The sequence below is a fragment of the Cimex lectularius genome, unplaced genomic scaffold, assembly GCF_000648675.2.
Source record: "Cimex lectularius strain Harlan isolate CLEC.00 unplaced genomic scaffold, Clec_2.1 scaffold84, whole genome shotgun sequence".
Taxonomy (NCBI): Eukaryota; Metazoa; Arthropoda; class Insecta; order Hemiptera; family Cimicidae; genus Cimex; species Cimex lectularius.
In genome coordinates, this window is record NW_019392631.1 from 925163 (window position 1) to 949109 (window position 23947).

A 23947-nucleotide genomic window follows, 5' to 3' on the forward strand; every position below is an offset into this window, starting at 1 on the left:
CCCCCGCACATTTAACAACCTCGACCTCAACAAATATTACGTCTTCTGTAAAGATATTTATACAAATCTACATTTCTGTTATTATTATTAACAATCACACACAATAACAGGGAGATTTTGCATGACTTAGATGCAAATAATTCTACACACTATCTCATTCCAATTGGAGTCTTCGCATTAAGGACAACCATTACGCACTTTGCAGCTTTTTCTCCAATTCTTCCAGCCTTATAAGTTGATAGCCATTGTTGAATCGTTCTGAATCGCAATATTAGAAAGATTTTGCATAACGTTTCGGCTATTTTAACGTCGCCGTTACATTTCTTCTTTCAAATAACGTTGACGATATTTGAAGACGTTTTGCACAACGGATTTATCCGCTAACGCTGTTTCTAAGGTATTTGTAGTAGTTCAGGTTACAGTCGTATCTGCCAGCTTTTAAACAAAGGCACTGTTGACGGATTTTGTGGATTTTCACTTGATTGTTGACGATAGTTTGGAAACAATAATCTGGTAATATATTGAATATATTGGTCAATTAGCCGCTCGCTGATGACAGAGCAGTAAAAATATAACATACCTTATCTATCGATCGTTATCAGTCTTTTTGAAATTAAAAATAATCAAATACTACAAGTTCATCAGGTTAAGCATTATAATCAAAAGGCACATTTTTGACAACGTCAACATAAACGGTAACGCTAAACTGATTGAAGGGCGCATGAGCATAGTTAACGGAACCCTATCTGAAATAGCGTACCACGTTATTTTTCTTAGAATAGCGTGCTTGTTAACGGGTGACGGCAAAATCAACAAAATAGTTTTTTGTTGGAAATATTGTTCAATTTAAATAATATTACATACAAGCATAGATACAATACAACATACTAAACACCTCACTTTACCTATCGATCGTTACAAGTCCACCTTTGTGAAATTAAAAATAATCAAATGCTACAAATTCATTGCATTATAAACAAAAGGCAGATTTTACAACGTCAACATGAACGGTAATGCTAAATTGATTGAAGTGCGCATGCGCATATTTAACGTAACCCTATCTGAAATAGCGTTCTACGTTATTTTTCTTGCTGCTTGATTGCTGACGATAGTTTGGAAATAATAATCTGGTAATATATTGAATATATTGGTCAATTAGCCGCTCGCTGATGACAGAGCAGTAAAAATATAACATACCTTAACTATCGATCGTTATCAGTCTTTTTGAAATTAAAAATAATCAAATACTACAAGTTCATCAAGTTAAGCATTATAGTATCAAAAGGCACATTTTTGACAACGTCAACATAAACGGTAACGCTAAACTGATTGAAAGGCGCATGAGCATAGTTAACGGAACCCTATCTGAAATAGCGTACTACGTTATTTTTCTTAGAATAGCGAACTTGTTAACGGGTGACTGCAAAGTCAACAAAGTAGTTTTTTGTTGTAAATATTGTTCAGTTTAAATAATTACATACAAGCATAGATACAATACAACATACTAAACACCTCACTTTACCTATCGATCGTTACAAGTCCACCTTTGTGAAATTAAAAATAATCAAATGCTACAAATTCATTGCATTATAAACAAAAGGCACATTTTGCAACGTCAACATGAACGGTAATGCTAAATTGATTGAAGTGCATGCGCATATTTAACGTAACCCTATCTGAAATAGCATTCTACGTTATTTCTCTTGCTGCTTGATTGCTGACGATAGTTTGGAAATAATAATCTGGTAATATATTGAATATATTGGTCAATTAGCCGCTCGCTGATCACAGAGCAGTTAAAATATAACATACCTTATCTATCGATCGTTATCAGTCTTTTTGAAATTAAAAATAATCAAATATTACAAGTTCATTAGGTTAAGCATTACAAACAAAAGGCACGTTTTTCACAACGTCAACATGAACGGTAACGCTAAACTGATTGAAGGGCGCATGAGCATAGTTAACGGAACCCTATCTGAAATAGCGTACTACGTTATTTTTCTTAGAATAGCGTACTTGTTAACGGATGACGGCAAAGTCAACAAAGTAATTTTTTATTGGAAATATTGTCAAATTTAAATAATAATATTATATATGTCGAAACATCGCATATAATAAAATTGTTTACTTTATAGTCCACCTTTTCCAATTTGTAAGAGTTTTCATGAATCCCGAATTGCTAACAATGTATGTGTTTTTGGTGTTCCAACCTTAAAATATTTACATACAAGAAGGAATGGCATTTAGTTAGAAACACAGCAACTTTCATCTTTCTATCAATAAAGTCATAGCAATTGTGGAAAAAAACCTTTGGCTGAAGATGAGAAGGATGAGCCAAGGATGGCCAATGTGTCAGGAAAAATGATAAACCTGTAGGTCGATTCTTAGTTGCTAAGCAACACTATGTGTCACTTTTGAATTGGCGGGAACGTACGTGTCACCATTACATATCCTTGTTCCGTGCCGAGCTTTAAAGCATCGGTGTGAGCATTTATCAGGAAATTTGACACATTTCGAGTTACGTCAGTTTTTTTCTAGTGTAATGAAGGATTTTATGCTGAACCGGAGTCACAGTTTCACATTATGAAAACCAATGTTAAATCTATAGTGCAAATAAGTTTTTCGTGATATGAAGTTAATATAAGCTCTGATGATGACCTCAAAAGGTCGAAAGCTTGGCAGTAACAACTGACCAAACCTTGATCTAGATGGTTCGTGAATTTAGTTTAATTTTTTTGAAATAATATTACATTGTTTTTCATAATTTTTTTTAACGATGTAGTATTTTTGACTTTTACATTATTTTATAGTTTAAACTTGTTTTATGTTTTAATTAAACATTTTTAATAATTAAAAAACTAATGAGCCCTGACTCCAGGGGGAAAGTACATCCGGGTCAAACATAATCTTAGTAAAACTGACAACGTGGATATTTTGTTCGTTTGTTGGGTTTGTATGTTGCTTGTTACTATCTCAAAAAATTATACCCTTAGAGTCATTCATTGACCACCATTATCGTTAGAGCAAACGACCTCACTTAAAATACCGAGAGCCAATATATGCAAGTAAAGTGACCCAACTCTAAAAGAGATAGTTTTTAGAAGTACAGCTGGAATTTTAAAATTTTTGTATTTTCCTTTAAGTCTTAGTCAAATGTTGTTATCACATATTGTGGATCAAAACAGTTTTTATAGCCAGCAACTATAATGGCGAATACACATAACGTCATAAGCAAAAGAGGTACAGTTCCATCTATCTCTCCTGTAAAATTGTTTTACACTTTTCTCGTAGGTGTGCAATATAATGAAATTGTTTATTTTATAGTTCACATTTTCCAATTCGCACGAGTTTTCATGAATCCCGAATTTCTAGGAAAGTATGTTTTGGTGTTCCAACATTAAAATATTTAGCTGTTTTATTTAAATACAAACAGGAATGACATTTGGGTAGAAACACAACAATCTTCTTTCCTTCAATAAAGCCACAGCAGTTGTGTAAAAAAAACCTTTGGCTGAAAAAGAGAAGGATGAGCTAAGAATGGTCAATGTGTTGGCGACCAACTTTCGGCCGGAAATATTGGCTTGCTTTCGTCGGCCGAGATCTGCTTAGTGTGTTCGCGCCTTGAGACAAATAACGTAAGACGCTATTTCAGATTGCTTTCCGTTAAATCCGAGCACGCGCACTTCGATCGATATAGCGTTACCGTTCAGCAAAATATTTCTACTAGAGTTTTTGCACGTTTCCACTATTTCAAGTTCACCGTTTAATTTCACATCCTTCAAGTAACCTTACGCTATTTGAAAGCTTTTACGTGACGGATATAACCGCTAACGCTAAGTTTCCTGGGGGAGTTTGTAGTAGTTGTAAGTTTGTAAACAAAGACACCGTTCAAAGATTTTATGGATTTTCTCTTGATTGCGATAGTTTGGCAAATTCTAAGTTGCTCTAAAAAGCTTTGTTTTTCTTAAGACTTTGACATTTTTCGTCCTCAACTTCATTTAAACTGAACTTGCCAAAAATCACCCGGTAACAAATGTTTACTTTGTATAGCTTGTACAACTATCAGGTTCTCCGGATTGTCCAAACTATCGTCAGCAATCAAGTGAAAATCCATAAAATCCGTCAAAGGTGCCTTTGTTACGAGTTTTCAGATACGACTGTAACTTGAACTACTACAAATACCCTAAGAAACTTAACGTTAACGGCAAAATCCGTTGTGCAAAAGTTTTCAAATAGCGTCAATGTTATTTGAAAGTTCACTAGTTTTCGTGGTACGCTTGACCAATTGGTATCTTTCAATTAATTAAGGTTTTTAGTTGAGTTAAAAAGTCAATGTCACGAGCGGGATTCGAACCCAAGACCTTCGGTTTAGATACGCCGCTGCTCTACCACTCGAGCTATCGTGACCTCGATCTATTCGGACACTAACTTCCCATCTCAACCCCACCTTTTGAATTTTCTCTCCTTTTTGCCATTTTATCTCAACTAAAAACCTTAATTAATTGAAAGATATTAATTGGTCAATCGGACCACGAACTGCAATATATTTAATATTGGGTTGTCCGGAAAATAATGCAGGATTTTGGTATTAAACAAAAAAAAAGAAACTAGTTACTTTAAAGCAATGTTCTTTAATCAAAATAATTTCCCATACTCTCAATACATTTCTCCCAACGTGTTGGTAACTTATTAATTCCGTCTGAGTAGAATTCAGAATTTTTAGAATTGATAAAGTCAATAAATGCATTTTCCAGTTCCGTTTGATTTTTGAATATTATGTGTTGTAAGTAGTGGTCCAGGTGTCTAAAAAAATGGTAGTCAGTAGGCGAGAGGTCCGGAGAGTAGGGTGGGTGAGGCAAAGTTTCATAGCCAAGCTCCAATAATTTTTGTGACGTTACACGTGACACATGTGGTCGAGCGTTGTCATGCAACAAAATGGGCCCTTTCCGATTGACCAAAGAGGGCTTCATTACTGCCAATTTCTGATGCATGGTATTAATTTGGTTACAGTATGATTCAGCATTGATGGTTTCGCCAGGATTTAAGAAGCCGTAGTGTATTAAACCAAATGAAGCCCACCATACCGTAACCATTACCTTTTTTTGATGAGTTGGGGGCTTTGGAGAGCCACTGTCCAGAATCCACTTTTCGTCACATGTAACAATTCTGGCCAGAAATGGGTCATTTTTGTTTCGACAAAGAAGTGATGCACAAACATCAAAGCGCTGATTTTTTTGGCGATCGTTTAATGAGTGTGGAACCCAATTTTCGAGTTTTTTCACTTTTCCAATCGCCTTGAGGTGGTCAGCGACGGTCGTTTTACTGACTTTGAGTTGCTCTGCAAGTTCTCGAACAGTTGTTTTGGGGTTTTCTTCCACCACTGATCGCAGAACATCATCATTAAGAGAGGAAGGCCTTCCACGACCTTCTTCATCTTCAAGGCTGAAATCTCCCTCCCGAAATTTTTTAAACCACCTTTGCACAGTGCACTCATTAACACAACCCTCGCCCCAGACTTGGTTAATGTTTCTAGCCGTTTGGGCTCCGCTTCGGCCGAGTTTAAACTCGTAAAAGAAAATCGTACGAAATTCTCGCTTTGACATTATAAGGATGACTGAATTATTTCCAAGTAGCGGAATGCTACAGAGGTAAACAAACAATATCATTTGGAAGAGGATTAATAAGTGTTGACATTCATACAAATGAGTAATCCTGTAAACGTAAACAGAATATTTTATATAGATTTTTTTTAATGAAAACTTAAAATCCTGCATTATTTTCCGGACAACCCAATAATTAAAATGAAGTATATCTTCACTAAAGCTCTCCGTGGCCATTTGAATTGTCGCCGCGAATCAAATAGATTACACGACATTTGAAAAATGGCAAAAAGGAGGGAAAATTCAAAAAATGAGGTTGAAATGAGAAGTTAGTGTCCGAGTGGATCGAGGTCACGATAGCTCAAGTAGTAGAGCAGCGGTGTATTTAGTCGAAGATCGTGGGTTCGAATCCTGCTCGTGACACTTTTTTATCTCAACTAAAAACCTTAATTAATTGAAAGTTATTTGAAAGATATAAATGTAACGGTGTCGTTAAAATAGCCGAAACATTATGCAACATCTCTCTAATATTGAGATTCAGAACGAATACAAAATACTTAACTTATTATTGATTGTCTTTTATTTGAGTTATGCTAGAATTTCAGATAGAACGTGAATTTATCATATCGTTGTAGGGATTCATTTCCTGTCAATAGATAATCCCGCTCGGCTTTCCAAGAACTTCAGGCCGTCATTAATCACCCCTCGAGGAAGCGGATCCGGATCCGTAGATTCCAAAATGTCGCGTCATCCTAATTAGTCCGTTGACCAGAGCCTCCTTACAAAAAGGCAATTCTCATGGATTTTCAAATTTACATGAAAACAGCAGTGTATCGCAAGACAGTGGCAAAACTATAAAACTTTTACTCTCGATGTATTATTTTTAGGACTAAGAAATCCCGTTTATCGATGATCTCATGCAATGTAGATCCATGTGGAGAATATTTCAAATATCTTACGATTCTATTTTTATAATTCATCATCTAAGCAAGATTTGTACTTTCTGTTCCGACCGGAGATTTATTTAAGGCTTGATTACAATTATGGGCGATGCCCAACTAGTAATACAAAAAAACTACAGTACAAAATTAATAATAACAATGGTAAAATACAAACTAAATATACAATATAAAAACATAACAAAAATATAAAAGAAATTGGGTGAAACAGTTACTCACTTATTTAATTATTTATGTGACTAAGCACCCCGATCATTTTATTCTTTAACGTTTCAGAATTAGGTGTGTGAATATCTGTATATTCGGGCAATGAATTCACTATGGATAGCAAGTTAGAAAATGCTAATTTTTTGAGTATAAATTGCCCTGTGAAAACGCTCGGCAAAAGATACTTTAGTTCTATTCTGAAATATGTGGTAACTACATCCAACAGTGATGGACACGGATTCTGAAGGCAATAATCTGAAACGATTAAGCCAATAATCTAAGAAAATACCATAATAATCACCAGCACCACTGATATTAACCAAACGCTTAATTAATTGAGCTTTTAGTGGGGATAAAAAAGTTAGTGTCACGTGAGGGATTCGAAGCCAAGACCTTCGGCTAGATATCACTCGGACACTAACTTCCCATCTCAGCCTCACTTCTCGAATTTTCCCTCCTTTTTGCCATTTTTCAAATATCGTGTAATCTATTTGATTCTCGGCGACAAGTGAAATGGCCACGGAGAGCTTTAGTGAAGTATACTTCATTTTAACTTATTAAATTCACTAGTTTTCGTGGTCCGCTTGACCAATTAATATCTTTCAATTAATTAAGGTTTTTAGTTGAGATAAAAAAGTTAGTGTCACGTGAGGGATTCGAAACCACGACCTCGGCTAGAAACCACTCGGACACTAACTTCCCATCTCAGCCTCACTTCTCGAATTTTCCCTCCTTTTTGCCATTTTTCAAATGTCGTGTAATCTATTTGATTCCCGGCGACAAATGAAATGTTCACGGAGAGCTTTAGTGGATCAAAATAACGATAGCTCAAGTGGTAGAGTAGCGGCGTATCTAGCCGAAGGTCGAGGGTTCGAATCCCGCTCGTGACACTGACTTTTTGATCTCAACTAGAAACCTTAATTAATTGAAAAACATTAATTAGTCAAGCGGACCACGAAAACTAGTGAATTCAAACGCTTAATTAACAACTTTATTAAAATCATCAAAAACACAAACAAGATAATGATACTAGATAAGGCTGGCATAAACCATATTACTGAATGCAAAAAATTAAAATTATTACTGATCACTAACCTATTCAAGACTAATCCATTTTTTATACACCGAGAATAACAATGTCACTATACTTTCTAGATGGATTATAATTTTCTGGCGTTATCTAATTCAAGACGGTGGTCCGTAATGAGATTCGCAGAAGTAGCTTAAAACGAGGTTCACCCAGCTGTAAAGAGTTTGTAGGAAGTGAATGTATCTACACTTAAAGTCAAACAAGTGGCGGTCCTTAATATATTTAATTATCTCTTAGAAAATGCAACATTTTATCTTACAACCATATTTGGTCTGTTTTAAAGGATTAGAGGTAAATAAAACAAAGATAAAATCACCCACATCGCCAATCTCTTCTTTGTTGGTTTTTCTGGAAAGATTCTTTCTAACGTTCCCGTGGTTTGGTTTTTTAAGTTGTAACATTTTTAAGTTACTGATTCGGCTAGAATCATAGCATTGTTGGAACATGTAAGAAGTCAAGCGTATGTCAGCACTTAGCACATAACTTTCCCAGAACAACTTCCGAAGGGTCTTCCATCGCTAACAAGATACTGGAAATTACATAGGAAGGGATGGATCAGGTCGCCTTCGTGTCACATCTCAGAGAGATGATTGTTTCATTATTTTGCATGTTCTCAGTAATCGATATTCTACCGCTGTTGAGATCAAATTCAACAAGTTAGAAATGTTAATGCCAGTTTACGCATTGTAAGGTGAAGACTTTCAGAAGATGGCTTTCCTTCAGGCCTGCCACTGTTCCTGAACTGATGACATGGCACAGAACAGTTCGGTTGAGTTTCCCAAGAAATCACATCAATTGGTGGTGAGTTTAGACTAAAAACTTATTTTGGATGAGCAAAGGTTTTGTTTGACGTCTTCTAATGGCCGAGAGAGGACTAGGAGATGAGGAGAGCCATAAATCTCTCCTCCGGAGAATCTATGGAGGTGGTGGTGTTATGGTTTGGGCAGGCATTTCTATGGAAGGTCGCAGAAACTTGATCTTCATGCGTTGAAGATGTGTTATCAGAAGACGTTGTTCCTTATATGCCACTAATTGGTGGCTTCATTTTTATGCACAGCAATGCAAGGCTGCTCACAGCTAGGATTTGATGGGCTTCAATTCATTATACCGACTTAAACCCTATTGAACACCTTTTTGAGACGAGTTGTCAAAAACGTAAAGATTCGCCCAATGATGCCCCTTCTGACTATAGCCATACCTTGAAAAGTGGGCTATTCATTATAAAACTGAGAACTTTCCGTGTTGCCTCTTCGTGGATCTTCCTTGGTGAAAGAAATGTCTTGTCGAAGTGGTTGTACCGTAAACGGGCTGACGATTTACACCCACAAAGGATACGTGCCGATGTCTCTGTTTCCTCCTGACAGAGCCGCCTCAGCTTTGTCCATCTTCTTAAGATGACAGTTAAGAGGGCAGTGTTGGGACGAGTCAAACAAGGTAAAAAATCGCCCAGTGATGTCCCTTCTGACTACAGCCATACCTCGAAAAGTGGCTATTCCTTATAAAACCGAGAACTTTCCGTGATGCCTCTTCGTGGATCTTCTTGGTGTAAAAAATGTCTTGCCGAAATGGCTGCACCGTAAACGGGCTGACGATTTACATCCACAAAGGATACGTGCCGATGTCTCTGTTTCCTCACGACAGAGCCGCCTCAGCTTCGACCAACTTCTTAAGATGACAGTTAAGAGTGCAGTGTTGGGATGAGCTGTCCAGGACGGTAAAAAGTCACCCCGTGATGCCAGAGGATTTTCAGGAATTAAGAACGGCGCTGTTGGAGGAATATTTTAATATACTCATAAAATCGATGCCACATCGAATGCAAGATAGAAACATTTTTAGTAAATTAATTAATTTTTATGTAAGGTACTGGCAAAGAGGAGGGAAAATTCGAAAGGTAGATTGAGATGGGAAGTTGGTGTCCGAGTGGATCGAGTCACGATACCTCAAGTGGTACAGCAGCGGCGTATTTAACCGAAGGTCGTGGGTTCGAATCCCGCTCTTGACACTAACTGTTCCATTGCAACCAATACCTTAAAAATATCAAGTAATAATAATTATAAAGATTGCAAGTATTTGTTAATAAAAAAAACGAGGGTGAAGAATTTATTTTTCCTCTCAGTGTATTTTTACCAATCCTCTAGATCAAAACGCAAGGATGATTAAGAGGTTATTTGGACTATTTGATGAATACGCTAGCTTTTGATACGAAACCGCCAGTACTGATGCAATATTTGGTGGTCCACTTCGTTATTCACCGTGTGAACCCGAATGAGACCGTCCGACAGAGCCGGCCGTGGATGAGTTATAGGCCCTCTCCCTTGGATACCAATCTTCGACTCTCCACCTCTCCAACACATCTCTCTCAGTCCGTCCCAAATTGAGAGATAACCATCCCTTTTCCATTTACGCCAAACGGCCTAACCTTTTGTCTCACTAACTAATAACGGCTAATATATGCCCGCCTTACTTCATCTTAAATAACGTATTTTCCTTCGGGCTTGTTTGGCCCGGTGAGACCTCGTTAAATATTTTCTTTCTACCTAACACCGAAAAGTGTTTATTTTTGTTTGCATTTTTTTATATATTTTTATTACTATTAAAAAGAGCGTTGTTTAATTTAGAGAGTTATATTGGTTTTTCATTTGATGTGTTTTGATTTGATTTTTTTTTCCAGTAACCCAGTCGGAACAGGATAGATCATGCATTTTACTTATACGAATTCAGAGGAGAGGAGGCGACTGGCTTTGGGTCCACTGCGTCCTCCAGGTGAAAGAGAACATGGAAAACAGTCAGCAGCCTCTGATTGTCGCTACCAACCAAGTCTTGAGGTGAGTATTAATGTCGTCCTGGGCGTAACATTTGTCGCCGGCACTTTTTTCCGTGTAATTGCACACAGTTGTCTAAGTGTCGGTGCCATCAACTTCTTGCCCGCATTGTTCGCCTCCTGAGATACTTCTAACCGACGTAAAGCGCACGGTAACGCCCGTCATCATCTCGTAATCGAGCCGGAAAAAGAAACCTAGATTACTCGAAATCTCTACGCGCTGATGTCATCAATTGAAAATTTCGGCCTACTTCATTCCCTTGTCTTTCATTTAAATAAATTAAAATAATGTATCGCGGAATTTTTCGAGTTGACGTTCAACGGGATAAAATAACTTACCTAATAAATTATATTTTGTAGATTTGTCGACCAACTTATATAGATAATGTTCTCTTGTTTGTCGTTGAGTATCGTTGAGAGATACGGTCAAAGAAAGATATTTTTAATTTTAAATCTTCGCCTAGTTTTCGGAAATTTATTTTTTATTTATTTACGGTTTCCCAATTACAAATGCAAACAATAAAAGTATTAAGTTTAGTGGTCTGATTGACCAAATTACTTATTTCTATTAATTATTCTTTTATATAAGGTCTTGGTTGAAATGAAAAGTCACTAACTTACATAAAACCTTGCATAAAAATAATAATTAATTGAAAATTAACGTAATAACTACATAAATATAGAAATATTTATAATAATATGAAGAAAAAAAAACAATAAAACAGACAATTTAGAATGAATAGAAACAATTTAAAAATGTATTAATACTATATAATTTTTGGTTATTAACTAGTAAATTCACTAATTTCGTGGTTCGCATGACCAATTAATATATTATTATTAATTTTTAAGGGCGTTTTAACGGCTAAGGTCATTATAATTATGATAATTATAAATTATTAATTATAAACCAATTCAAAATTAATAATAATAATAATAATAATAATGTTACAATATTTAATTAATTAATATTTATGAAAGGTATTGGTCGAAATAAAAAAGTCAGCGTCACGAGCGGGATTCGAACCCACGTCCTTTGGTTAGATACGCCGCTACTCTACCACTTGAGCTATCGTGGCTTCGATCCGCTCGGACACCAACTCCCATCTCAACCTCACCTCTCGAATTTTCCCTCCTTTTTGCCATTTTTCAACCAATACCTTTCATAAAAAGTAATGAATTGAAAAATGTTAATTGGTCAATCGGACCACGAACTGTAATGGACAATATTTAATTTTCTATTAATAAAATTTGCTTAAACTGACATTGAATATATCTACATTTTCGAACGAGTTCAACAGATTTGTTGTTCTTGGTATAAATAATTAAGGTTTTTAGTTGAGATAAAAAAAGTCAATGGCACGAGCGGGATTCGAACCCACGATCTTCGGCTTGATACGCCGCTGCTCTACCACTTGAGCTATCGTGACTTCGATCCGCTCGGACACGAACTTCCCATCTCAACAGCACCTTTTGAATTTTCCCTCCCTTTTGCCATTTTTCTATATTAATTGGTCAAGCGGACCACAAAATTAGTGATTTTAATTTCTTGGTATAAAATTGAATTTGGCATAATTAGTAGACTGCTGGAATGATCAGATGGTACATGAAAGTTAATTAGGTTAAGCAGTATTGGGCAATCAGTTAAGGAATGAAATAATTTATACAATAATATACAATCAAAGAAATTCCTTCTGTACAGAACAGTCGTCAATTTCAGATCCGTCATTAACGATGACTACGTTGTATCTCTGCATTCTCCAATTGTTCTGTAATTTTTCAGGCTTAAAAATCTTTTTTGAACCGCTTCCAGGCGACTGATACGAGTGGATTGAAAGGGAGCCCAAAGCGGTGAACAGTAATACAATATTGGTCTTACAGTGGATATCTATAAAAAATTTAAGTCTATCTGGATCGTGGAAATGTTTAGCATGACGTGTAATAAATCCTCAAGTTTGATGTGCTTTAGCAATTGTTTTGTTAATGTGTACGTGAAAGTTTATCTATCTGTCATTAACAATTTCACGTCTAATTTGGAGCTAGTCTGATACAGCGTAGTTAAATTTGATAGGATGTTTTGTTTTATGGAAAGCCGTAACTTAAAATTTGTCAGAATTTAAAAGAATATCATTAGTTGAACTCCAATTGTTAAGTTTTACTAAGGCATGTTGAAGTTGTAAGCAATTGTACCTTCTTCAGGACTCTACAAAAGGATTATTTTACAGGATATATACGGATATAATATAAATAAGAATATATTATTAGACATACATTTTTGTATTTACAGATTTTTGGTCATAAGTATACAAACTTAAATTCTTTTATTTTCATGTTAACACTGAAAACCTGTTCTCTTTTTTTCTTCACCTTTTCAACTATGAATTGACTAGTCTAACAAATATCAAACACGGTAAAAAGCGTGTAAATGAAAATATTCTGGCCAAAAATGAGTAAATACAAAATTGTGTCTTGTTCTTACATATATTTGATGTTAAATTGGCCAAAATTAAAATGTATAATATGTCCCTTTATAGATCTGAAGAAGGTACAATAAAGTTTCGAAAGCTAGGAGAAAATTTAAAAAAAAATATCGTTCTTGGACCATATCCCGGATAACAGCCAAGAGAACATTATCTAATAAATTATGATAGTGGGTTTTCTATATCTTTTTTTCCTTTGGATACTGGTGATGATCGTCTCCACTTCTTCCACTACGACCAGAAAGATCTGAAAAATAAACTCTTCTTTATTTTTACAACCCTGAAACTGCACTACCATTAAGTTTCACACTTTCCGGTGTTCATTCACTTATTAGAGACATTTTGCTTAACGTTTATACGATTTCAAGGTCACAGTTAAATTTAACGATGACATTATTTGAAGACTTTTGCACTTACGCACTTATACGCTAACGCTAAATTTCGTGGGGAGTTTTTAGTTGGAACTGTTCTTTCCATAACTGTTGGTAATTTCTTGCCATAACTATTGTTTGCAATATCATTCACAAGTTAGTAAAAAATCTGCCTAAGTATGAACGAGAAATCATTCCTTAGATACGTGTATTTAATTGAAATGTTAGAAGGATTTTACATAATGTTTCCACTATTTCAAGATTACTTATATTTAACGACTTTCAAAAGTTGATGGTTGATAGAGGAATATCGCGTACTCCACCGACTAATCAGAGTGCGATGTACATAGGTGAATGTATTTATTGGTGCAAGTACATTGGGGGCTGTAGGAAGCCCTGTTTGGAGCGATCTCCCAAGCATTTGTCTTAAGGATAAGATACTAATGACCCAGCAGCATAACGGGGTAACCTAGCGAATTCATCCAGTGCGTAATTATTCTTTCTCCATCCATTTGTTCAGTTCAGCTTTTAGCACTAAAGCGTATGAGGACTGCTCCTGCTTTTGCCAGTTTGTCAGACTGTTCATTGCATTCAACCCCCTTGTGTCCTTACAATCACATCAGAATTACCGATTGAGTTTTCCCAGCAGTTTGAAATTGGCTTTTCCAGACCAGCTGTTATTTGGAGGAGACTAAAAGCCTTCAGCGCTGCTTGGCTGTCGGAGAATATCTCTGTCTCTACTATCTCGGCACCTTTTAATCCTTTGGGGAGTATTTCTTGAGCACAGAGTTTTATTGAACATTTGGAAAATTTATGGTGTGACCTAGAGGTTTCAAATTGGAATGTAGATTCTAATGGTGGCGAAGGCTGGCTTAAAAGCTCACGAGGTTGAAAGTCGCGTTAAGTGAACGAAAATATTCATTCGTGTGATGCGCTTCACTTTACTAATTATATATTTTATTTTATTTCATTAATCACATATTTTGGTGTTTTTGGTATATTTAGTATTATTGGTATTTGAGAGCTTTATTCCTTTTTACGCCGGGTAGCTACTGATACACTGTCACTTTTGCTTCGGGAGCTACTGTCGAAAATGTATATCCTCGGGGTGATAACGCCGAATTTGAGGGGTCATCTCCCTGTAAATACTAAAACCAATAAATAAATGCCTTATTATATAAAAATTGTCGTTTTCATTAGTGACAGTTTATAATTGCTGTACACAGAACTATTGTTTCAAAACAACTATGCTATTTGAGAAAATTTGTGAGGTCATATATTATTCCGGACCCTCATTGAAGGGGTTTTCATTGGTAAATAAGACCTAAGCTTGAACTTAAAATTTCCGTCACCTCGATAAGGTGGTGCATGGCTTACTTGTTTGAATTCCGATGTTATTTGTATGTGTATCGTTCTAATTCTAGGGTAGTGAACGCGTGAGCCGATCGACGAGGCCGTTTCGGATTTCATGCGGTAAAGACGCCATGGACTTCGAAAACGTGTGGGAAACATTGTAAACGGGTAATGAACTAAGGCAGATTCAAAGTGATGCACCTGGCGCTCGGGGTTATGGCCGAGGAACGATAAACTAACAAAACGAACCGGCCGACAGATAGGTTTGATTTAGCAAGGCGGGGAACGTGTCGGCGATCATATCGCAGGCCCTCGTAAAAATATTGTTCGCCCCACCTTCGCCACGGCTCTGTTTGTTCTCACATTGGGTAGGGAATAAGGAGATGAGGCCGAGATTATTGGGACAATGGCCCCGCTAATAACAACAGATCATGCTCAGAGGAGATCGAGCGTGTCCGTCCACACACTCACTCTTCTAGGATCCAGTTTTCACACTAGTTTGCGAACTGGGGTGGACTTGTCTGTTCTCATGGTCTTCCTTATCGGACCGTTTAACCTCTTGAACCGCCCCAGGCTTTCAGACGGTTTTATTTTATCTAGTGTTTTATATTGCCTTTGTTTTCATTTTAAAAAACTTCACTTTATTGAAAATTATTTACGGAACGAAATACATTAAATCGTTGTGGGGGGTCAACAGTGATATGGACGGTTTTTAAATCTAAAAGTATGATTTTACATCAATTGCTTACAGTATCTTGTAAAAAACAAAATGGCATTGAGTAACACCCAAGTCATGATTGTTCTAAGGAAATCAATAATATGCGAAACTACTGATAAACTTGATAAAATACATTATTTAAGGGCCTTTTCCGTTCCTCCGACACGACCGTTAAGATGTCTCTCCGGTAATGCTCCTTTAAAGGAAATCATAAAAACTGAAACATTTTATTTTAGGTAATCCGTGTAATAATAATTAAGAGTATAAATTGGTAATAAAGGAAATCAAATTTGAGTCCCTGGGGGCCCTATTTCACTAAGGGTTCGAAAAACATCCACATTTTTTGCCGTACATGACTACCGCCAGATAAATACGCATAGATAGGAGTCGAATAAACTTCGGCGAGTACCCCACTGCCATTTGTTCCTCGCCTTTGCTTTTCCCCATACACTTTCAATGGATTGCGTGCACGGGTTGTCGGGTCGACAAAATTGAGAGAGTGGTTCACTGCCAAATGGCGGAAACTAGGATCCTGGGATAATGTTTCGTACGCCTTCCAATGATGGGAGATGATGACAGACCCAGCAGCAATCCGAGGATGAGGGTGGTAGCTGATCTGTCCGGCGACTAGAAAACTTTCTCTCGTTTCGCTTCAAATGCCGCCAAAAGCCCACTGCTGTGGTAAGATTCTGCCAGTTTAGTTTCTCCTGCGGGAAAACAGCGATTCATCAATTTCCACAGTGCAATGTCGATGTCCACAACCAATGCGCGAATGTCTGGGCAAAATAGAGTTCGCATAGGCTTCGTATATGCAGTTGCACCAATCAACGAACGTGTTACACTTAACTTTCACAGACTTTAACACTTACCATTTCGTATGCCTAAGCGTATATGAGCAGCACGATAGTCAAATATGTCGCTCTTGAGCCAGTTAGATATGAGTTACTTCTTAACGCCATTTCCGCCTTGCATCCACGCTTGTAGCACCTCCACTTGTCACGAGATCCTGTGTAATGCAGCCTCGCGTCGTGTCCTCCTGAACATCGCACAGCTAATGGAAGAACGCCCTTTTCCTGAAGGAAAGAACTGACGTATCCTTGGTTTAAACAGCGTCGTATAGTGCGAGAAAGTTCATTTTATTTAACACCGAACTCTTTGACAACTGGTATACAACACAATACACCCATACATTCAATTACAGTACAATACATACAATACGATGGTATACAACAATACACCTTGACTCAAAACATAAGATAAATAGGACAAGAGCAGAGGCCCAGTGACCTGATCTTTGTCTTGCTCTCCGTCACCGAGCGCGGTCGAGTAAGGCGGAGGCACATTGACGGAAAAGGTCCTTAATTAAAATGGAATATATACGTTTAGATTTGTTCGACACCTTAATTTTTATTAAATATAAAAACTTTCCAGTTGACATTGATCGACCTCCGTAGTTTAAACTGATGTATTGGATCTTCTTGAGGTCATTTTACAACAAAGAAATAAAAGATGCCACCAGAGCGGATGCTATAAATATTGTTCGTAACTCTTTAGCCCAACTTAAGAACAAAAAACAGACCCAAATAGAAGTAGCACTTCAAAAAAGTAAAAAATTCTTTAGGGAACATCCAGAAATAATCTTAACCAGGGCGGATAAAGGGAATGCAAACGTGTTAATGACAAGGGAACAATATAGGCAAAAAATGAGGGAAATACTGGGTGATAAGAACAAATATGAAGTTATATTGAATGACCCCACTCCCAAACTTCAAACTACCAACAAACTGATAGATAAATTAGAAATGCAGATCTTATGTCAAAGACTAAAGGATTTAGCCTAAAAACCTACACAGCCATCCTCCCGAAGATATATGGACTTCCCAAGATCCATAAACCTAATGTGCCTTTACGCCCTATAGTCTCGTGTGAGCAATCTCCAAACTATAAACTGTCCAGATGGGTACATGATGTTCTCTCTGTACTTATTGTTAACAATAAATACAATGTAAAAAACTCGTATCAAGTTAGAGAATGAATTCACAATCTGGTCATAAATGATGATGAAATTATGGTCTCTTTTGATGTACAATCATTGTTTACGTCAGTGCCGTTGGAATTGGTGAGTTACACGGTTCAAAAGAGATGGGTTGAGATCACGGAGGACTATCCGGACCTTTCCATAGAACTGTTTATGGAAACATTGGAAAAAAAATTGTAAAATGACCTCAAGAAGATCCAATACATCAGCATAAAAACTCCTTTAAAAACGTCAGTTAACAATTTTTTAAGCGTCAGAGCACTGGGCCTTCAAAAAGCTCTTACGCGACAAGAGATTAATGAGTGGCCCCCGGAGAGTCTAAACCGCAGAATCAGGATCATCTTAAACCGACTTAGAAATGCTGCCATACGCGGTTGACACACGGACACTTTTTTTTGGACAGCCGGGCATGCTTCTTAAACTTAAAGGCTTCCTACTCACTCCTTATTATCTTAACCTGAAATCCGGCCTAACAGACCGACGCTTCAGAGTGAGATGCCTCAACGAGTTCTCGAAAGTCAGACAAAGCCGGCGTCCCACAAAGGAGCATTCTTGGTTCCTTCCTTAAATCATTTATACTGCTGCACCCTAATAACCGTCACCACCTACGTGGACGATACCGCAATTTTCCAGGTTACTTCCAACATCCAAGAACCTTGAGGTTATCGAAATTTTGTGCAAAACGGGGAGGATAAGACTGAATGAAGAAAAATATTCTCAGTGTATGTTCACTTTGAGAAAACAGTCTTCCCCTCCATTGTACCTCATGAAAAATACCAATTTCTACTCCAATTAAATACTTGGAACTATACCCATCAGTAGACTGGTGACACAGTTTATTAGTAGATGCTCTGATATCATTGCTTCCTTGCAGAATCCATACCGTGTTGGATTATAAAAATCTTTCTCAAATGTCCTACCGGCTTTTGTAAATTATAAAAGCTGGAATTGCTGGTGAACTGCGAGAAGTGAAGACTCATTTCTGTACATCTGTGTATGTACGTACATGCATGTACCGATTTGGGCTTATATAAATCCAATACAGTCCAAACAAATGTTCTATTAGACGAGACAATGAGGTCTGAGATTTGCGAGGAAGGCGATTTTTTCATAAGTTTCACCCTAGCCTCTTCAAGTCGTAAATTATTTTTTGGAAGCAACCGGTATACCGAAATAAATATACCTGAAAGTCAAAAGATTTCATCGGGTCTTAAGCGTCTGAAGCGTCACCTGGGGATCGGTTATTTTTGAAACCTTCATCACGAAATTGGAACGTTCAAAAATTCTTCGTCTCTGCTTGTTTCCATTTGAGGAATTGATCATAACCCATATACTTATTTTTCTTTAATGTTGCTGCAATTAAATGTGTATTAGTTCTTTTGCACAATGCAGGGGTACCACAAGGAAGTATCTTATGGCCCATCCTCTACACAGTATATATCTCAGACCTTCCTAATCTTCCTGAAACGATCCTTACCATGCGGATAATACTGCCATCATTTACTCTCATAAAGACCCTGTCATCTCAACGAGAAACCTGCAAACCCATCACCTTAATCAATGTTTCAAGCTGTGGAAGATGACAATAAACATACAAAAATGTGAACAGTTCATTTTCATCTTTCGGAGAACTGCTCCCATCTACTGCAATATCATCCCTCTTCCACCAACTAATGTAGCCCATTACCTCGGGCTATACATGCAGACATAGAAACGACTTACATGGAACTCACACGCGACTCAAAGACAGGAACTAAACAGAAGATTCAGATTTCTTAAAAGATTGCTGGAAACTGATCCTTTTATCTATTTTGAGACCCATTTGGACATACGGCATTTAGGGTTCAACGAAGCGTTCCAACCTCCAACATATCCAATCTTTACAATCAAAAATCCTTCGAACTTTCCATTATCAATGCAACTTTCTATGTATCCATTCTAACCATTCACAACGACTTTAATATCCAATAATTTCCTTAGTGAACAACCGCTACAAGAAGTTTCTCAAATATTTATCCAGTCACACCAACCCTCATGGTAGAAATCTTTCATCCCTGACCCTTCCAAGTAATCCTCCCCTAGGGCTGAAGCGTTACTCGCCACGCGACCTCCTAAATGATAGTGAAAGTGATAAGGCTAATATACGGGACTAATGAGTAGATAAAGTTAAAACTTGATCTCTGATTTTTGAGTTAGATCTCGTTTTTATCTAAAAGGAGCAATTTCTGCGTTGGTGTGTCTACTTCCCCAAATAGCTCTTGTTCGTTCAATCGCATAACTGGGAAAAACACCGTCATGATATTGTCATATTTAGCTGAGTAAATTTTTACAGAGTAAACACGATTTTCAATTCACTCTTAGGGGTGAAGTATCTGCTAGTACCAGCTGGAAAAAGTGATGTTTAAGGTCCGAGACGGGAGGTCTAGGAGGTAGCCGGGGGTCATTAGCGTTTTACGCTTTCGGCCCGGCTGAGCGATGGTTTTTATGAGAGATTGTCCTTTGTCATGGTGGGGTAGGCACTCTTTAATAAAGATTAATTTATAATGCGTTTTCGGACCGGCCGACAAAAAGGGTGTGAGAGAAAAACGGGTGCTCGTTTCCTCTTTTGTTTCCATGCCACCCGAGTCGACGCCAGCTTTTGCGTGTGTTCCGTCCACTCGTTCGTTTATGCTCCCTATTCGAGATCTACCGTAGAGATAGCACACTTGCCCCATTGCAAAGTAATCGCGCCTTACAATCGGTACATAATTAAAAGACAGGCCAGGGATTTCTCCGTAATTAACTCGAGGGGGACCTTGCCAACGCCAGGACCACTTCATTATTGAACTTGAAAAGGGAACCTATTGGATGCTTGAGATGATACATCTGTTCTTACTTTTAAGATACCTGTTTTTTTGCATAAGCGGATCGTAAGATATCTTACTGCACGACAACATTTATTGTATCTATTGGGTTGTCCGGAAAATAATGCAGGATTTTAAGTTTTCATTAAAAAAAATCTATATAAAATATTCTGTTTACGTTTACAGGATTACTCATTTGTATGAATGTCANATTTTGATTAAAGAACATTGCTTTAAAGTAACTAGTTTCTTTTTTTTTGTTTAATACCAAAATCCTGCATTATTTTCCGGACAACCCAATATTTCAATCTATTTCAAGTTCATCATATGACTAGACACAATTCTTATCCGGCGTTGTAGTTTGTATAAGCGTATTACTAAGGCTACAGTTGTTTCAGAACGTGGCGACGTAGTTATATAAGTTTTGAGGATTAAAGCTCGTGAAATTCGAAGGTATGCGAAGTGTCGAAGTAGATGGCCGAAGGAGGAAGTTGAAGTAAGACTTTCCTTTTCTACTGTATGGCTATAGAATCGTATAAAAATATAATCTTCTTTAGTTCAATTAATTACAGGTTATTTCCATTATACATATATTTTAATACCACCACCCAGTATTAATGTATTTTTTCATAGACATTACAATTATTCAGTAAGTTAGTTGTTTTAAATGTTGGACGTTTGTTTCAGTGAATCGGAAGCTGGTGTGATGAGAGTGAACAGTTGGCTGTATCATTACTACACTGTTCAAAGCAAGCTGCAGTACGGTTTAACATATGAACCTCATACAGCGTCGCCAGTAGCGAGGCTTGGCGGGACCACGAACTACTACCAACACCCTCATACGATGTCCCCTTACCATCAGGAAGCCCCGCCAACCCAGGTTTACCACCAGATTTCTCCGTCGCATCACCATCAACCCATACCTCAGCCTATCGGACACCCGGAGGCGTTCAGGTACGGGAGAAGGAGCGATCCCGAACCCGTCGACTACAGCGTACACAGCGATGGTGAATTAAAAGTGGAGAATTCGCCGAGCGCCTCACCCTCTTCCGAAGTGATGGTGGATCTGGACCGAGGGAGCGGAGGGACGGTCCTCCTGTCGGCGACTCAGTCGTTGGGAAGATCGCGGTTACTGGTGAAAGCCGCTACCACCTTAGACCCGGCAGAGTTGATGGAGCAGTGGAACCCTAGCCCGCCCTGGTCCGACACGACTTTGCAGAAAGTACCCGACATACTACACCAGGACTTGAGTCCGTATGTGACGACCCCTCCTACACCCGGATCGGCGGTTTCGTTACAACACCCGCCGACTCCAGCCTTCACCTTCGATTGGACGCCGGAACAGTATGTTCCTAACCTTCAACCTTGCACTGCGATTCCTATCATGGAGGAGGAACACACGTTGCTCGGATGTTGGACCGCGCAACCTGCCGATCATCGACTTTTCCCTCTCCAACCTCCCCCTCCCCCCAGGCCATCGCTCATCCTCAAGATTGACCAGGAATCAGACCATCTCCTTCAGCCTATCAAAGGTAAATATTTCCACTGACAATAATATATATTCAAGTTTATCACGTTCCCGTTGTATTCCAAAAACCACTAAAATATAAAATACATTAGATTTTTTTTTTTTTCAGATGAAAGGCAGTCGGGTGTTTAAAGTGTCAAGGAAAACGAACATTTATACAAAACAAAGAATTTCTTTAAGTGCATTGTATGATAATGAATTACGTGTAAGGGAAAGAAGACCTATTGTATGACATATTGTCAATCGTACGCTCCAGCAACTGTGATACGTTCTAATTTTCTTGAACAATTTAAATAGTAGTATACGGAAAGAATCTTGTGAATTTATGTACTCTAAGAATACCGCCGGGCGGTGCAATATCAATGAAATTGTACAAATTAAACTGTTAAAAACGATTGTTAGTATGAAACCATTTTCTCGTCAGACAATCATCTCTGTTTGTTCTGTGTTTATTGTAGTTCAACAATTGAGTGCCATCTACAAAGCCTTAATCTTTTTTAAGCATCACCAGGACCTAGATCATCAACATCACCATCATCATCATAAACCTCAGTGCCAAACAGATAACCAATAAGCCAGTTTTATTCCATTGTAGATATTTTTTAAATATATTTTCCGTATACGATTTTGTATAACGTCTTGTACGTCGAGAAAACTGTATTTTAAAGATGGTCTTCTAAAAACGTTTCAATGAAATGGACCACTTTTTTTTCAATACATCTTTAAAATACATTTTGATATAAAATTATAATATTATAGCTGTTACAAGTAGTAATTAAATTATAATGTAAATATAATTCCGTCCCAACGATTTAAATGAAATATTTATTGTTTTAATTTATATATTTTTACTGTAATTTGCCCGTGTAACGGGCCGTGAGATTCTGCTTTTCCAGTCGGTTCTGAACCGTTATTTGGGACAGACTTCGTTTTCATTCTTTTATATTCTCATTGTAATTTTGCCGATGAAATGTAAATAATAAATTGTGAATAATTTTATTAAAATTGTAAAATTGTAAAGAAATCTGTAAACAATGAAAAATCAATAGAAATTTGTTAAAGCATTAGTTTGTACAATTAAATTTGCCCCTTTATCCAACAAAACTAACTGATCGAGACATCTGATATAATTCTTATACATTCTTAAATGGAACACTTTTTAAAACAGAAAAGACAAATTTAATATTGTTCAAATCAATGTAACTGAATATTTAACGGATCGAATTACGAATTGATCGCCCTTCTGGCAATATTGAAAAATTTTACAATAAACTGAATAAATATAACTGTCAATTGAACCCCAATTTCTTTTTGCAAATACCAAAGACATTAAAGAGGGGGCCGCGGTAGTCGAGTGGTTAAGGCGTCAGACTCTCGCCTAGTAGATCCCGCGGTCGTGGGTTCGATCCCCACCGTCGCCTCTGGACTTTTTCTGACGCCTAAGGGGAAAGAAATTGACAGCACACATCAATGGAAAGAGCGGGATCAGATCTCAGCGACCCTGAATTTGGTCCCAACCTCCTTCAAAAATGAGTTTCTTCGATGGAAGAACACCGGCACACCGGCTCAAATTCACACTTGTGTTGCGAGCCCCCAAAAAATGGAGCCAGGGATAAAGTACAAGAAGTTGTACAGCTGCAGTGCTCAGGAGGGAGCTCCTCCACTTTCTGGTATCCATTGAAAAAAAAAAAGATATTGTACCGTAACTGAATTTTTCTCGCCTAGATATATCACTATGTACTTCGTTCCCCGTCGACCGATCAAGGTTGGTACCTTAATCGACTCGTCCAGGCAGCACCATTGATAACATTCTGAAGCTAGATTTAACCACGGCCATTTCCACCCTAAATGTATGCAGAAGTTACAACTGAATAATAAACTGTCACATTTTCTCATTGTGCACATGTATTTTTCACTTATTACAAAGGGGTCGGGC

At 37.5% G+C, this 23947-nt stretch overlaps 1 protein-coding gene across 1 annotated transcript in view; it reads left to right on the forward strand.

Annotated features, from left to right (window-relative positions):
* Nucleotides 1–23014, forward strand: part of LOC106662892 (neuronal PAS domain-containing protein 4) — a 185417-nt gene extending 162403 nt beyond the window's left edge. The window contains exons 8-10 of the mRNA XM_014387332.2: nucleotides 10531–10684; nucleotides 21171–22015; nucleotides 22121–23014. Of these exons, the coding sequence (XP_014242818.1) occupies nucleotides 10531–10684; nucleotides 21171–22015; nucleotides 22121–22143 (1022 nt within the window). The 3' untranslated portion in view covers nucleotides 22144–23014. The remainder of the gene's footprint in view (nucleotides 1–10530; nucleotides 10685–21170; nucleotides 22016–22120) is intronic.
* The last annotated feature ends 933 nt before the right edge of the window (nucleotides 23015–23947 follow it).